The sequence below is a fragment of the Chionomys nivalis genome, chromosome 22, assembly GCF_950005125.1.
Source record: "Chionomys nivalis chromosome 22, mChiNiv1.1, whole genome shotgun sequence".
Classification (NCBI taxonomy): domain Eukaryota; kingdom Metazoa; phylum Chordata; class Mammalia; order Rodentia; family Cricetidae; genus Chionomys; species Chionomys nivalis.
The window spans coordinates 2,306,277-2,321,598 of record NC_080107.1 but is presented as its reverse complement, the minus strand read 5'-3'; the positions used below and the strand labels follow the sequence as shown (position 1 = coordinate 2,321,598).

Sequence of the window (15,322 nt, the reverse complement as noted above, 5' to 3'; positions counted from 1 at the left end):
TTAACATAACACAGAGAATAAGCAGAGCAATTACTTGCTTCAATATTTGAAATATTAATCCACTGTTTCCTGAGTTAACCATTCTTCTGTTTAAGCAGGTCATGCAGCAACTACACCTTAGATCAAGCATTCTATAGGCAGTCACTCCCTGGGCCAAACCTCCTGTTGTATCCTTGAAGGAGCAGGGATAGACTTTAATTCTCTCACCTTCAGTCAGTGTGGTATGGATCCACCTCTGTGGGCCATCTCAATACCCCAAACACCAAGTAACTACACACTAGGTCACACCTTAAGTCAGACCCCCAATCAAAAACTGTGAAAGAACAAGAGTAAGCTTAATCCCTCTGACCTTCAGTTAATGTGAAGAGGACCCACTTCAATGGGCCCTCACAATGAATATGATAAAGTACACTAAAGGGGATATAAATAAATCCATTAAAGAAAATACAAACATCAGTGGAATGAAATTTATAAAACTGTTTAAGACATGAAAGTGGAAATGCATCAACAAAGAAAACCCAACCCTGGGGAAAATTACAGATACCAGATCATACTACTATATCCAGGAGAATTTTCAACGACAAAAGATGGTTAATAAAAAACATTCCATGATAAAACCAAATTGAAGAGGTATCTATCTACAAATCCAGAAGGTACTAGAAACAAAAATTCCAACAACTATAGATGAATTACACTCAGAAAAGCATAAAAAATAAGTAATCTCAGACCAGCAAATCAAAAGAGGTGAGGAGAACCCACAAATTAACAATAAAATAGCAGGAACCAGAAACACTGCTCATTGATAACTCTCAATATATGGACAAGCAGCCTCCTTACAACAAACATCAATGGCCTCAGTTTCCCAATAACAAAATACAACTAACAGATTGAATATGAAAATAGGATTCACCCTTTGTGCATTAAAGAAATACACCTTAACACCAAGGATATACATAATCTCAGGTAAAAGCACAGAAAATGTTACCCCAAGTAATTACAATGCTAGTAACTGGTTTTCCATAGATAAAGCATTGTAATGCCTACTAAGGAATGGAGGATATCTGGGTTCAGATGCCTCAGGGTATTGGAAAATCTTTTCCCATTTTTATAACTCTGTACCTAGGACATCATAGACACTAATTGAATGTTTATAAGATAAATACTAGTCGCCGTGTTATGGATACTCACAAGGAATTTACATAAAACGCACCTTACAGAAGCACAATATTTTGTTAGAATTTTCTCACCTTGTTATCCAATAATGTGAGGGAGGTAGCTTCTAATATATTATTTTACTAGATTAAGAATTTTGCATAATCTAATTAATGGAAGAAATGATACATGAACAAGTGTGTCTGTGCCATTCTGGTATATAATATTTAGTTAAAAATGTTTTCCATGAAGCTTGCAGGGGATTGCCATAAGAATGTTATATTTCTTCCATTGCTGTTGGGTTGCATTTTAGATCTAATTAGACCTAACATCTCCTCCTAAGGACGTCTGAGTGTGCAGGGTTTATCAGTCCTCCATCTAACACGAATTCAAGAAAAACTGATATCAAGCTGGGCTATGTCTTTGACTCTCAAGACTGCAGATACTAAATGAATAAAACAGAAAGAAATGGGAAAAGAAAAAAATTCTCTCCTGATAATTTTAAAAGCTGTTTTCTCTGTTTTATTTACTCTTGTGTTAATTTAGTTACATGTCTTTGTAATATTACTCTGCTTTATATTTTCTTTATGTTTAGATTTTGAGCATTTAATTAACAATTAATATGAATTTAATACAAAAATGACATCAGAAAAATGAGAAGTTCTTGGGAATTTTGAAAGAGAATCTTAGAGAAGAATTTTTTATCCTTATCAATAAATTATACTAAAGGAGGGATTTCTAGAGTGATACAATTCCCCCATCCTGAGAAGCTAATAGCTCAATGAATCAACAATAACTTTATATATCCAGATGAATCTATGAGAGTGGTATAGCTAACAATAATTGCAAATGAATGTCAGCCACATTAAAGTAACACCAACTTGTCCTGAAAAGAACTAACAATGATTTTACTGCGGAGAGATACCTGACTCTAAATGGAGATGGTTCCACTTGATTCACCATCAGCCAGGAATTTAATATTTAATTCTGAAATTACTTTGCATAATATCTTCTGCCTATCTAAAAGGAAAACTTTTATTCTTTTATTTGGTTTTTATACTTAACAAGTTTACAAATTATGGGATCCAACATATGTATGTATAAGCTGTGTAATGATTCAGTTGGTGATTAGTATATCTACGACTTTGAAATTTTGTCATTGATTCACACTGAAAACATCCCAAGTACTTTCATTCATGTTTTGAAGTGAATGATAACATTACTGTTAACCATCCCAACATACTATAGAAAACCAGAAAAAAACAATATTACATGATCTCATGCCCATGTAATCTAAATATCTAATTTAAATTCACAGAAGTTAAGAGAATGGTGGTCATCAAAGACTGAGAAAGAACAGGAATAGGGCATGGTTACTTAAAGGTATTATAATTATGGTGAGAAAAAATAGTTTACTCCCTTGTGAATAGTTGGTATGTTCTAATCACGGTATTTGACAACTATTTTACTTTTTTGTGGCATAATGGCTAAGGCAGGGTCAGGTTTTAAACACAGAACGTGGTTTCTACAGATTAATAATTGAAGTAAAATAGATTTCATAATAAGAGACTTGTTGTTACATCTGTAGACCATAGCAAAACTGTGAGGCTAAACAATGCAGTTTTTATTGTTTTATGTCATAAACTTTCATTATATATACCACCGTTTCTCAACTCTTTCCAGATGTCTTCCTATACTATGTTCCTCTTCAGTCTTCACGTGCTTTCTTAAAAACCACTCACTGAGTCTGATTTGTACAATATAGTGCTGTCTTATTTGTGTTTTAATAAACAAAGCTTGCCTGAAGATCTAGTGCAGAGCAAATCCACTAGAGGCCAGGGAGTGAATGACTCCCCCGCTCTAGGAACCATCAAGTGCCAGCTGTTTAATCAGTTAGGAGGAGGACCTCATGAGCCCGCCCCCAGCATCCATGCTGGAATGTTGGCTGGGTTGGCTTTGTACAGGTCTTGGACATATGGCCCAAGCCATGTCGAGAAGACCTATTTCATAGCCTACACTCCTCCCTGAACTTTGGCTCTATCAGGCTCCCTTCCTCTTCTCTGAATAAAATTTTTATAGGAAACATGGTTTTAAATTTTTTCATGAATTTTTTTTCTCGAAGCAATTTATTGAGCCAAAAATATCATTATATTAAAAATAGGTGTGATTGTAAATTGCTTTCCTGGTAAATCAGCTAGGATTAATATTTAGATTCATTATGCATATTTAGATATTTTAACAGAATTTTCATTTATATTAATTACTCATTAGTCTCTATAGTCAAGTAATGAATAATGCAGGAACTTAACGAGTGTCTGTGGGTCTCACTGAATTTCACTGCTAACAAAGGATTATGAGATTTATTTAAAACCAGAATTTGAGGAGAGAAGATTCACCCCTGTGCACTTTCCTACATTAAATAGGAAATAACTGTTGAACAATTGGCTATTTTAAGATATACAAGATTATTTTCTGAAGATAATTTGAATTGGATTATAGGTGCTTGGGAGTACATAAAACAAGTAAAAATTAAAAAAGGGATACAATGGAGCATTTGCCTGTGTGTACGTAGGAGGATTATGCCCCAGAGAGTGTAGAAGCATATTTGATCTGTTGTTATAACATGTCTGTAAATGATTTAGTAAGTGGGGTGGTTTTAATAGGAATGCCCCCATAGGCTCACAGACTGGAATGCTTAGGCATCAGTGAAAGGCACCATTTGTAAGGGTTTAAGAGGTGTGGCTTTGTTGGATGAGATGTGTCACTGGGAGTGGGCCATACCAGGGTCAGGGTCTCTCTTTCTCTATATATACAGATCAAGATATAGCTCTGAGCTATTGCTACAGTACCTGCCTGCATGTCACAATCCCTGCCACTGTGACAATAATGGACTTATCCTCTGAACCTAAAAATAAGACCTCTTGTTAAAGTACAATCCTAAACCAGACGTACCTTGCCCAAACCCAAGAACCCGTGCAAAGGAAATGCCGTCAGTTTATCTACGGGAGGGCAATTATTTACATTCATGTTTCCTGGTAAGATTTTATGAATCACTTATCTTCTTTTCCCTCAGAAAAACTTACCATCTTCCCTTCTAAATGGAAGAGGAATGGATATAAACATACCTGCTTTGTAAGGGCCCAATGAGATAATCCACGAAAAGAAGTCAACCCACTGCTCACCAAATTTAAAAACAGAGTGAAAATTGCAACCGTATTGCTGTGATGCAGACTGAAATCCCACCACTTGGGAAGCTGAGGTGTGAGAATTAAAACTACAAGGCTTGTTTAGGTGGGGATTAGTAAGATGCTACCTCAACATAAAGCCAACAGGTAGCAATCAAAGCAACCGTTATCAACCTTCATAGTTTCATTTAAAGTTTACAAATGACCAGCCATAATAGAGGTGAAACCCAGTCATATTTAATGTGGGAAAATAAAAGGTTGCTACTCTCATCTTTCAGTCACTTTTGGTTTAAACACTAAACAGAAAATATCTTCTTAAATGACTGAATTTTTAACACTTACAAAGATTCTTTGAAAGAGAACTATGAGGCAAAACCCAGCAATTTTTGCTTGTAGGAGATCTTAGGTAGGGTTTTCATAGCCATGATAAATCATTATGCCCTATAGCTGTTGAAGGAGGAAAGGGGTTATTTGGTTCACGTGTACTGAGCCACAGTTTGTTGAGGAAAGCCAAGACAGGAAGGCCAACAGGACGGGAACCTGGAGACAGAAGCTGATAAAAGATCATGGCAAATGCTGTTTACCGACTTGCTATCCAAGACTTGCTCAAACTAATTTTTTTTTATACCCAGGCCCACCTGTGAAAGGGTGACATTGACCACAGTGACGTGGATCCTCCCACATCAATGTAATTCATATATAGAAACAGGCTTGCCCACAGGCCGAAATAGTGGGACATTTTCTCATTTGAAGGTTCCTTCTTCACAAATAACTCTAGCTTGTGCCAAGTTGGCAAAAATCTAGCCATTACATAGGGAATCTATCTAAAAGACTACGACTGAGAAGAATTGTCAAGAAAGAGATTGGAAAGAGCGTGACAACTGCACACAACCGTTAGCCCAACAGAGTGAGCAGCTGAGCAGGCCAGGTACTTTTGCACAGAGCAGCCTCAGTGTGGAGGAGATGAGAGAGGATTTCTGTTGTTTTGTTTCTTACAGAATGTCTCCAAAGACTCACTTTATTCTCAACTTCCTTGTTTGTGAAGCCGCACTAAAGATAAAGCTTTTCTCTGACTGTTCACTAATTATATGAAAATATTAGCAACAACATAAAATCAAGCCACAAGTGATAAGCAGCTACCTTAAATAGCACTGTGATCCCTGCAATGTTAATACAAGCAGCCAGCTGGCAGGGAATGATAAGGATGTAGTGATATTTTAATTGGCACTTGTTCTGCACACATGCATTAGAATGGTTACAATCCAACGACATGAGTCACTGACAATTATTCCATGTCAACAAAAAACAAATCTCCTTTAATTTAGCATTATGAAGATTAAAAAGTAAGGAAATTACAAAACCACAATTAGAGGCATTTTATTTAAGTGTGTTAAAACAAGTGTTTATTCTTTGAAAATATTGAAAAGCACCACCTTATTTCTGTAGTGGTTGTACATAACATGATGTGGTTTTGAAAAGACAAGAAAAACAAAAAACCTGTGAACTCAATATTTGTTAAAGTCTAATAAGAATAAACTAAATTAGACAGTTAGCACGATAGTGAGCTCTATGAAGTTTTGATTTGGAGTACAAATTTAAACACAATTATAATTTTTGTTTTTAATTTTTTTCATATAATATAATATGCTCATGTATTACTCTCCCCAAGCTACTCCCAGGTCCTCCCCATCTTCCTATTCACCCAACTTTACATTCTCTCTATCTCTAAACTAATACAAAGTATACAAAAACAAAAATCAAAACATTCAACAAATTAATAAGTCAAAATAAAATGAATAAAAAGTCTTAAAAAAACTGTGGACTTCATTTTGAGTTGGTTAACTACTCCTGGACATGACACCTCCCTGTGTGTGGTTGATATATACTCCTCTCAGTGCTGAGACTCTAACTGGCTCATATTTGTACAGACCTTGTGAACGCTTGGCTCAGTTTTTTTTTTTTTTTTATTTCCTATGTCTATCAGTCCTTGAGTCTGAGAGACACTGGGTTTCTATATTATCTTCTGCTGCAAAGAGAAACTTCTCTGATGAGGGTTGAGTAAGACACTGGTCTGAGGATTAGCAATACCATGAGAAGTCATTTTCCTGCTAGGCTCTTTTAGCAGAATAAAAGTAGTTGGCTGTCCGCCAAATGCTCTTGACCTATCTAGCGCCAGGTTTGTGGCCATTTTAGCAGTGTCAGGTATGGGTCCTATCACACAGAGTAAGCCTTACACCCAATAAGAAAATAAGGGATTGGTTACGTCTTTACCTTTCGGGCCACTATTCTGCCAGGAATTCTTGTAGACAGGTTGCTGGGGTGGTAGCAAAGGTTGTAGCTAATTAATGTTGATGATTATCTTTCCCCTCTGGTGGTCTGCAGAGTGCCTTCCAGCACCACAGAATCTGGACAGCAGGAATGAAGCGTCTAGTTAGACGCCAGATTTATTTATTCACATTCAGCAACATAAATATCGTCATAAGCAGTAGGGCCTTACAACCAGTTTGTAGAAAGCAACCCATAGCCTTGACTACATCCTGTGATACTTGGGCATTTCCGAGGGAGCATTTTGTCCAGCAGCTCCACAAAATGTAACCCATTCCAGGTTCTGGAAATTTTACTTGTTGACAGAAAATATCTAGCTAGGGCACCGTCTTCCCCATCATCTACTGTAATTCTTAATTTTGAAAGCAATACGGTTTCATTCAGTCTTTGCATCCCTATCTAATAGTAATTTCTACTCTCACATTTGGAGGGATGTCATTTTTCAGATTATCACACCCTTAATATTTGAAAATAAAATGTAAGTTATTGATAAGATAGTTATAAATTTAAGGAGGTTTTTAGTACACAGAGTTAACAGCTTTAAATGACTCAGAATGGACCAATGGGTCAAGGAACCTCCTGAACAATCAAATGACTGCCTAGTTTTCGACCAATCAAATGACTGCCTAGAAACTACTATGTCCATGCAACTGCTCAAAGACAAGCACCACATTTTATACAGTTGTGTTGTACCCTGTCCAGTCATGACTGTCTCAGAGGGCTGAGAGCTTTACAAAACTGGGCTGGATGGCTGGGGACAGGAGGAAAGAGGGTAAAGTAGAGAACACAGAAAGATGAGAAAGAGAAAGGGAAGAACAGAGGAAGGAAAATGAAACAGGATCGTTTGTGGCAAGTGAGCCTGATATGCAAAGTTGGGAGAACTGGGGTGTGGGATGGTACGAAGTTTTACTGCAGAAGATGAACATATAGCCAGGCGGGCCTCTGGCTCTAGATATGCTTGGGAACACTTGTAGTTTTTTTGGTGAAGAAATTAGCTAGCTCTTGGCTCTGTTTTCTCAGCCTCCTACCCAGCCCAATTTTACATTTTCTGTTTGTTTGGATTATCTAAGGTTTGACGGTTTCCAAGAGAACCAGACTTTCCACCGAGGTCGTCACAGTCCGGTTCTCTGGGGTCGAATCTCCCAATCTTAGCCACTCGATCTGCTGCGTGACCTCTACTGTTCTAGGTGGAACGTGCGCTCGTGGGGCCGCAGGGAACTGGCACCGGTCATTCGGAACTGTGGGACCACGGTGAAGGAAGCCAGGAAGCGTCAAGGGAGGACGGGAGGCTCAGGCCGCCATGGAGCTGTACCTCAGCGCCTGCTCCAAAACCGCCAATGTTGCTGCCAACAAAGCAGCCTCCAGCAGCGTGGCTGAGGACAGTCAGCAATGCGGAGAAGTGAGTGGGGTGGCCTCAGGCCAGTGTGGATGTCCTGGGCCTCAGTCCGGCCTGGGAGTGGTCACTGTGGGGCTCGGGTTGGGAGCAGCAACCGCCTTACCAGCCCCTGTCTGGCTAGGGCAGGGTGCCTTAGGCTGGCTGAAGAGAGGGACCCTGTAAGGGTGTGCCCTGCAGGCCTTTCCTTTGATTCTTGGATTTCTATCTCTGTTGTGGGAGAAGATGGGCCAAAGCATAAGACTACTACCGAAAGAAACGACAAGTTATCTGATTATGTTTCACAGAGGGTACACAAGACGTCCATTCCAGGGGTAGGAGCCGCTCAGCTGCTGGATCTTCCTCTTGGGGTCAAGCTGCCTATGATCCCAGGAACTGACACTGTATATTTTACTACGAATATCAGTGAAAAGGTAAGGCAGCTTTTTATAATCACGTTAGTTGTCTTGCGTCCCAGTACTGTAGGCTCCTTGCTGTTAGAGAACACAGCAGAGTCGATTAGGAGACTATATACTAACAGGCAGACAGCCTGGCCACAGGTATCGTTTAGGGTGTGCATAAAGCAACTTCATCCAGTATGGCTTTATAGGATCATGATCGAAAGGATTTAATTCCTCAGCCCTACTTTAATTTATATTACATGCAACATATTAACGTTTAGTTATAAGCCATTTATATGTCTATGTATTAACTTTTTTCTTAGAATTTTTTGATTAAAAGGCTATTAATAGTTTCTACTAATTAAGACTAGTATTTTAATCAATACAGGGACTAAACTCTCAATGAAAGACATTTTTGTTGTGTGGTTTTCTTTTGAGTCAAATGCTATCCCATGCAGTAAGTTAAAAAATAGATTTAAAGTTATTTTTCTTGTTTAGTATTATAATTCTCATAAATGGAAAAAGACTCTGCCTCTGTGAGGATGAAACCCGGTGATCATCTCAGCCCTCTTCCTCCATGCATAGCTTCAGAATGAGTTCTTCTAGTGGTTTATGCCCATTTAAACAAACAACCACCACTCATTTTTATTGTCCAATTTGTTGCCAAACTTGGTTTACTCCTTTTTTTTCTTCTAATTTCTTAATCTGAGTCATTCTAGATGATCACTTGTAAACTACATCACAGTCACTAATTTATTTTTTCCTAGAACCCACATTTCTTTAGGCTAAATAATTGTACTCATTACTTATATCAAATTCTCAGCGGTTAAGAGCACTGCCTGCTCTTCCAAATGTCCTGATTTCAGCTGGGCGGTGGTGGCGCACGCCTTTAATCCCAGCACTCGGGAGGCAGAGGTAGGTGGATTTCTGGGAGTTCGAGGCCAGCCTGGTCTACAAGAGCTAGTTCCAGGACAGGCACCAAAGTTACAGAGAAACCCTGTCTCGAAAAACAAAAACAAAAACAAACAAAAAAAAAACAACCAAATGTCCTGATTTCAATTCCCAGTAACCACATAGTGACTCACAACCATCTGTAATGAGATCTGGTGCCCTATTGAAGGAGAGACCCTGTCAGTCATCCTCATCATTAGACCGTGAAACCCAATATGGACAAGTTCCACAGAACCACCATATACAGGTGCCCATGCATGCTTCAGCATTGCCAGGACATACATTTCATTCATATGATACTGCCTACTTCCCTTAAAATGATTAATATTTTTGTCCCATCCTTAGCCACCTCCAGTTCTTGACTAAATAATTCTGAAGAAGGCTTATTATGTCAAGTGTTACTTTAATTATTATTGAGAAACATGTTTGTCATTGTTAAAAGTCAACATTTATAAAGAGTTGACAGCCAAATGTTACCATCTGAGACAGACATCAAATTCCTTTCTTGACATATTATTTCCCTTAATGATGTGCACCTCTTATCTTGTCCACTTCTCACAAAGTTAGACTTTAAGCAACTGGAGGACGGAAGCTCTCTGGGAAGCTTTTGTAGTCCTTCTACCTACTTTACCGATTAGGCCCTTTGAAAGATGTTGAACTTGTGGAATTACGACTTCTGTGAGTTAACAATGGAGTGTTAAATGCAAATAAGGACCTACTTTGCAATCTTGTCTTAGACTTGCCTGTTTGCCCAACACAAAGCTTTGCTTCTGCCTTCTAGCCCTTTCTAGAGCCCTACTCTGCCTGATTCTCCAGCATTCAAGAAGTGGACTGAACACATAGACCTTTATTTACAGATCACAAACTGGCACCTTCAGGGCCCTCTAAGTTGGTGCACAATATTATGCGGCAGTGTGAACTGAATTAAATGCCCATAAACAGCAATGCTCTTCAGATTCTCAGCTCCCCCCACATGCTTCAATGTCAACATCATCATCTGTTGTCTGACTTGGCAATGTATTAGTAAGCATTAGAGCTGAAAAAATACAAAGACAGCATTAGCACATTTTCACACATTCTTCTATTCGGTACCTTTCGTCTTCAGAAGTGATTGTACAAGTTCTTACCATCCTTCTCCCCTTGAAAAATTAACTGAGAACTCACACCTGAACCTTACTCTGATAATGTTTAAGTTGATAAATGAGACTGAATAATTTAAGTGTTTCCTTCAAAGGAAAATCATAAGGATCACGAACATTAGTTGACTGTCATTTCATTCCTTTATGGGTTATGCTTACTATGCTGTTTATATGATAATATTCATACTTATAATTGTACTGTAAAATCATGATTATACATTAGTATTTGTTGTATGAGGTTGTGTTCGCTGTTAACAGAGGATACAAACCTATTTTCTCTAAATATGCCTTAAAATTAGTATTTAGTGGAATTGTAGAGTATAGACACTGGTTTTCTTCTTTATTTATTTATCTATTTATTAAAGATTTCTTCCTTCTCCCCGCCACCACCTCCCATTTCCCTCCCCATCCCCCATCAAGTCCCCCTCCCTCATCATCCCTAAGAGTAATCCGGGTTCCCTGCCCTGTGGGAAGTCCAAGGACCACCCACCTCCATCCAGGTCTAGTAAGGTGAGCATCCAAACTGCCTAGGCTCCCACAAAGCCAGTACGTGCAGTAGGATCAAAAACCCATTGCCATTGTTCTTGAGTTCTCAGTAGTCCTCATTGTCCATTATGTTCAGCAAGTCCGGTTTTATCCCATGCTTTTTCAGACCCAGGCCAGCTGACCTTGGTGAGTTCCCGATAGAACATCCCCATTGTCTCAGTGTGTGGGTGCACCCCTCGCGGTCCTGAGTTCCTTGCTCATGCTCTGTCTCCTGCTCTTGATTTGGACCTTGAGATTTCAGTCCGGTGCTGCAATGTGGGTCTTTGTCTCTGTCTCCTTTCATCGCCTAAGTGTTTTTTGGGGGGTTCACCTTCTTAATTAGCTTCTCTAGGATCACGCATAATAGGCTCAACGTCCCCTATTCATGGCTAGAAACCAAATATGAGTGAGTACATCCCATGTTCCTCTTTTTGGGTCTGGCTCACCTCACTCAGGATAGTGTTTTCTATCTCCGTCCATTTGCCTGCAAAATTCAGGAAGTCATTGTTTTTTACTGCTGAGTAGTACTCTAATATGTATATATTCCATACTTTCTTCATCCATTCTTCCATTGAAGGGCATCTGGGTTGTTTCCAAGTTCTGGCTATTACAAACAATGCTGCTATGAACATAGTTGAGCATATACTTTTGTTGTATGATAGGGCATCCTTGGCATTTGGCATCTAAGTTCTACACTGCTAATATGTGTTATTTCCATTTATCTTATAAAAGATTTTTGCATTATTTTTCTTCACTTTAAGATGATTGAAACATAGTAGTTAACATTATCCTTTTTTTTTTCTTTTATGTATAGAGTCTTAATCTAGAGGGAGAAAGAAAAGACAGACTTCTAGTATTGGTTTTCTTTCTTAAAACAAACCATACAGTATTCCTATTCTTTTCCTCATCCTGGTTTTTGTCTCATGGCCATAAGGTGATGCATCAGGGAACAAACTGGCTTAGTGGGGCCAACTGTTTAAATTACTTCATGTGGGTGAGGGGAAGAAGAGAAACTTGTCTGAGTAAGTCCTCTTGTTGCTTGCTTATTCCCAGTTCAAATTTAAACTGCATTTAAACTGTCTGATTTTTTTTAGTCATGTCAGCAGGTTAATTAAAAGTGGAAATACATTAATTTATATTTGCAATATTTTAATATCTGTGTATGCAGCTTTTTCGACCTTCCTATGGTTTTAACCTAAGTGATCCTTACTGCCGACTCTTGGAAACCCAATATAAAAGTCTCCATGACCCACATTTAAGAACATACTATAAGCGCAAAGATATTCTGAGAAGACTGAAAAAAGGAGGCTACATCACCAGCAATAACAAAGTAGGTGGTCGCTTGCTTGTTTTCCTTAATCGGAGAAAACATATCATTTTGTGTTTGTTCCCCTACACTTAGGAAAAATAGTCTGTTGGTGCATAAAACACAGCTTTCTCCTCTAATGGAAGAAGAAATGATTTCTTCTGGAGTTGAAAATAATTGACCATTGCTCAGGAATGATCAGGAACACCGATTTCAGTTACCCCAAATTCCATGTTATAATGTGGAAGTAGCCTCATGACTAAACAAAGAAAATCATAAATCAAGAGACTTTTAAAATATGATGGTGGAAATATCAGAGAAGTGATTATAGTCAAAGAAGTCTCAGCTGTAGGCCTTGGATGCTTTGTGAATAACATTCTTTGCCCTTTAAGGAGTAGAAAATAGGGTTTTGTTAAGAGGTCAAAAGGGGCTTTTATCTGTTAGTCCCAATACAGGCGGGCAAAGAATGTCGAAAGACTCTTTCAGATCAGTTATTCTTAGACTGAGTATCTGCAGCCTTCCCCCCCCCACACACACACACACAAACATCACTGAAGTCCTAGTGTAGGCCAGCTTGTCAGGTACAACGTCTTTCTGGGAATTGTCTTTCAGAAGTTATCACCATTAGCTTTCTTGATCAGCTTTATAGAATACTCAGAGATCAGGACTCCACACGTCATTATTTCTTTCACCCTTTTCTGTTTAATATCAAAATATTGTTGTCGAGTATTTTGAAGAGGCAAAGGAATATTAATGTTCCCCGCTGATTCATAGTTCTCCTTTTGCTGTCTGTAATGGTACTGTTTTGTTATATGTGATTTATTTTTTTAAAATATTGAGATAGAAATGTAGGAAAGGTAGTTTGTTAGCATCCTGAGAGATTACTCTTATTGCACTTGGACATTATATTTACAATCATAATCCAATTATAATGAATTAGAATTACCATTTTAATAACTAAGGTTATAAGTGAATAATAACATCCTTTTTATAATAAAGTTTTATTTCTAAATAGAAGCTTATTGCTTACAAATGTAGAGTCACCACTTATCAAACCGTTAATAATTTCTTACTCTTTGCACCAATGTGTCACTAAAATTTTCTTTTTTATTGCTTTTTATTGTGCTCTACATTTTTCTCTGCTCCCCTCCCTGCATCTCCCCTCCCCTTCAACCCTCTCCTAAGGTCCCCATGCTCCCAATTTACTCAGGAGATCTTGTCCTTTTCTACTTCCCATGTAGATTAGATCTATGTATATCTCTCTTAGGGTTCTCATTGTTGTCTAGATTCTCTGGAATTGTGATTTGTAGGCTGCTTTTCTTTGATTTATGGCAGCCCAGCTAGCTCAGTTAGTAGAGCATGAGATTCTTAAAATCAGGGTTGTGGATTCGAGCCCCACGTTTGGTGTCATAAAAATTTTCATTGCTTTCTTCCCTCTAATAGGCAACTGTTATGACTTTCAGTCTTCGTACATTTAAAATATTGATACATTATTGGTTTTATTTTTAGATTGTATGTAGTTTGAGGGAACTGAATAAGTACCGGCAATATCTTACGAGCTTAAAATTAGACTTTGAAAGGAACTACTTACGAGAACAGGTAAGTTATGCATTTAAAATCAGTGGTTTAAATAGACGATAAAAAAGGTTTTGTATATAACTGAGTGTGTAAAATATCGTCTTATATTTTGAAGTTTAATTGCTAATTAAATAATATTCTATACAAAATTTGGAGAAGAAATAATATTTGGAGGTTGCAACTTTTGCCCAGTAAGGAAAAAAGATTAGATTATAAAATGAATATACTAATATTTAGTATTATTATTTATATTTAGGTGTTAATGTAGTAAGTAATTCAGTAAACCAAAAAAGTCAGCAGGTCAGATAAGCTAGTTATACCTTAGCTGGCAGTAGAAGCTGTCTCTTGTACTAGAAAAATTCCGAAGCTAAATCCGAAATAGTCTTAGAAACAGCTGTTTTTCTTTGTTACATATGTGATTTCCTACATAACATGGAAGAACCGTAGACCGTGAGTTTGGATCTATGTATGAATACTGTATTCATTCACAAAAACTCATAAAAGTGAAACAGAATTCTTAGGCTATGCTTGTTTCTTTTAGTCCTGAATCAAAGTTGTATATACCCTTTCTCTCTCTCTCTCTCTCTCTCTCTCTCTCTCTCTCTCTCTCTCTCTCTCTCTCTGGCATGTGTAGTTGGATTTATATGCTTATTTAAAGTCAAGAGAGCTAAAAATTAGGAAAGCATGAGCTCATAATTTTATATTACAAAGTAAGAATGTTAGATAAAAACAAGAATGACTCAGATCAGTTGAGTGCCCACCTGAAATCCCAGCACTCTGCAAACTAGAACCAGAGAACTGTGAGTTCCAGGCCAACCTGGGTTATATATTTTGAGACATTGTGTCATAAAAATCAAAAATAAATGGAAAAATAGACAGAGACAGAAAATGTAGTATTGATGATGAAATAAAATAGTTGTCTTCTGTTTTTAGAGTGATAAATCCTTACTTTAGTTCAGCTGTCGGCTTTTGTAATGGATTCAAAACAGAATTAAATGCAGTTAAACAATTTACCATTTATAAAATATAGGAATTTTAATGATTATATTTCTGGGAAATGTAAAAATATTATATATTTCTGGCATTCTTTTATTTAAAAAAAATAGCAATTGATTACGAAACAGCTGCACAAACTGCAAGAAACCAGCCAATATTCTCACTGTTCTGACGTCACACGGTTCCAAAACTGGTTGTTACAGGACAACACACAGTCTATTAAGGACCAAGAACGTTTGTTAAGACACAGGTGAGCCTGAAGCTCTTGCATTGTGTGTGTGTGTGCGTGCACATGTTTGCAATAAAATTATACTCAAAAGCATTGTAAGCAAGACTTTTATTTTCTTAAGCAGTAAATAGTGTTCAATTGACCTTTGTTCCTTGGTAAGGAA

General features: G+C 37.7%; 1 protein-coding gene across 1 annotated transcript in view; it reads left to right on the top strand.

Moving 5' to 3' along the window:
- Window positions 1–7,962: 7,962 nt before the first annotated feature.
- Fsip2 (fibrous sheath interacting protein 2) overlaps window positions 7,963–15,322 on the top strand; it is a 66,272-nt gene continuing 58,912 nt past the window's right edge. The window contains exons 1-5 of the mRNA XM_057755786.1: window positions 7,963–8,061; window positions 8,343–8,468; window positions 12,219–12,380; window positions 13,866–13,955; window positions 15,041–15,180. Of these exons, the coding sequence (XP_057611769.1) occupies window positions 7,963–8,061; window positions 8,343–8,468; window positions 12,219–12,380; window positions 13,866–13,955; window positions 15,041–15,180 (617 nt within the window). The remainder of the gene's footprint in view (window positions 8,062–8,342; window positions 8,469–12,218; window positions 12,381–13,865; window positions 13,956–15,040; window positions 15,181–15,322) is intronic.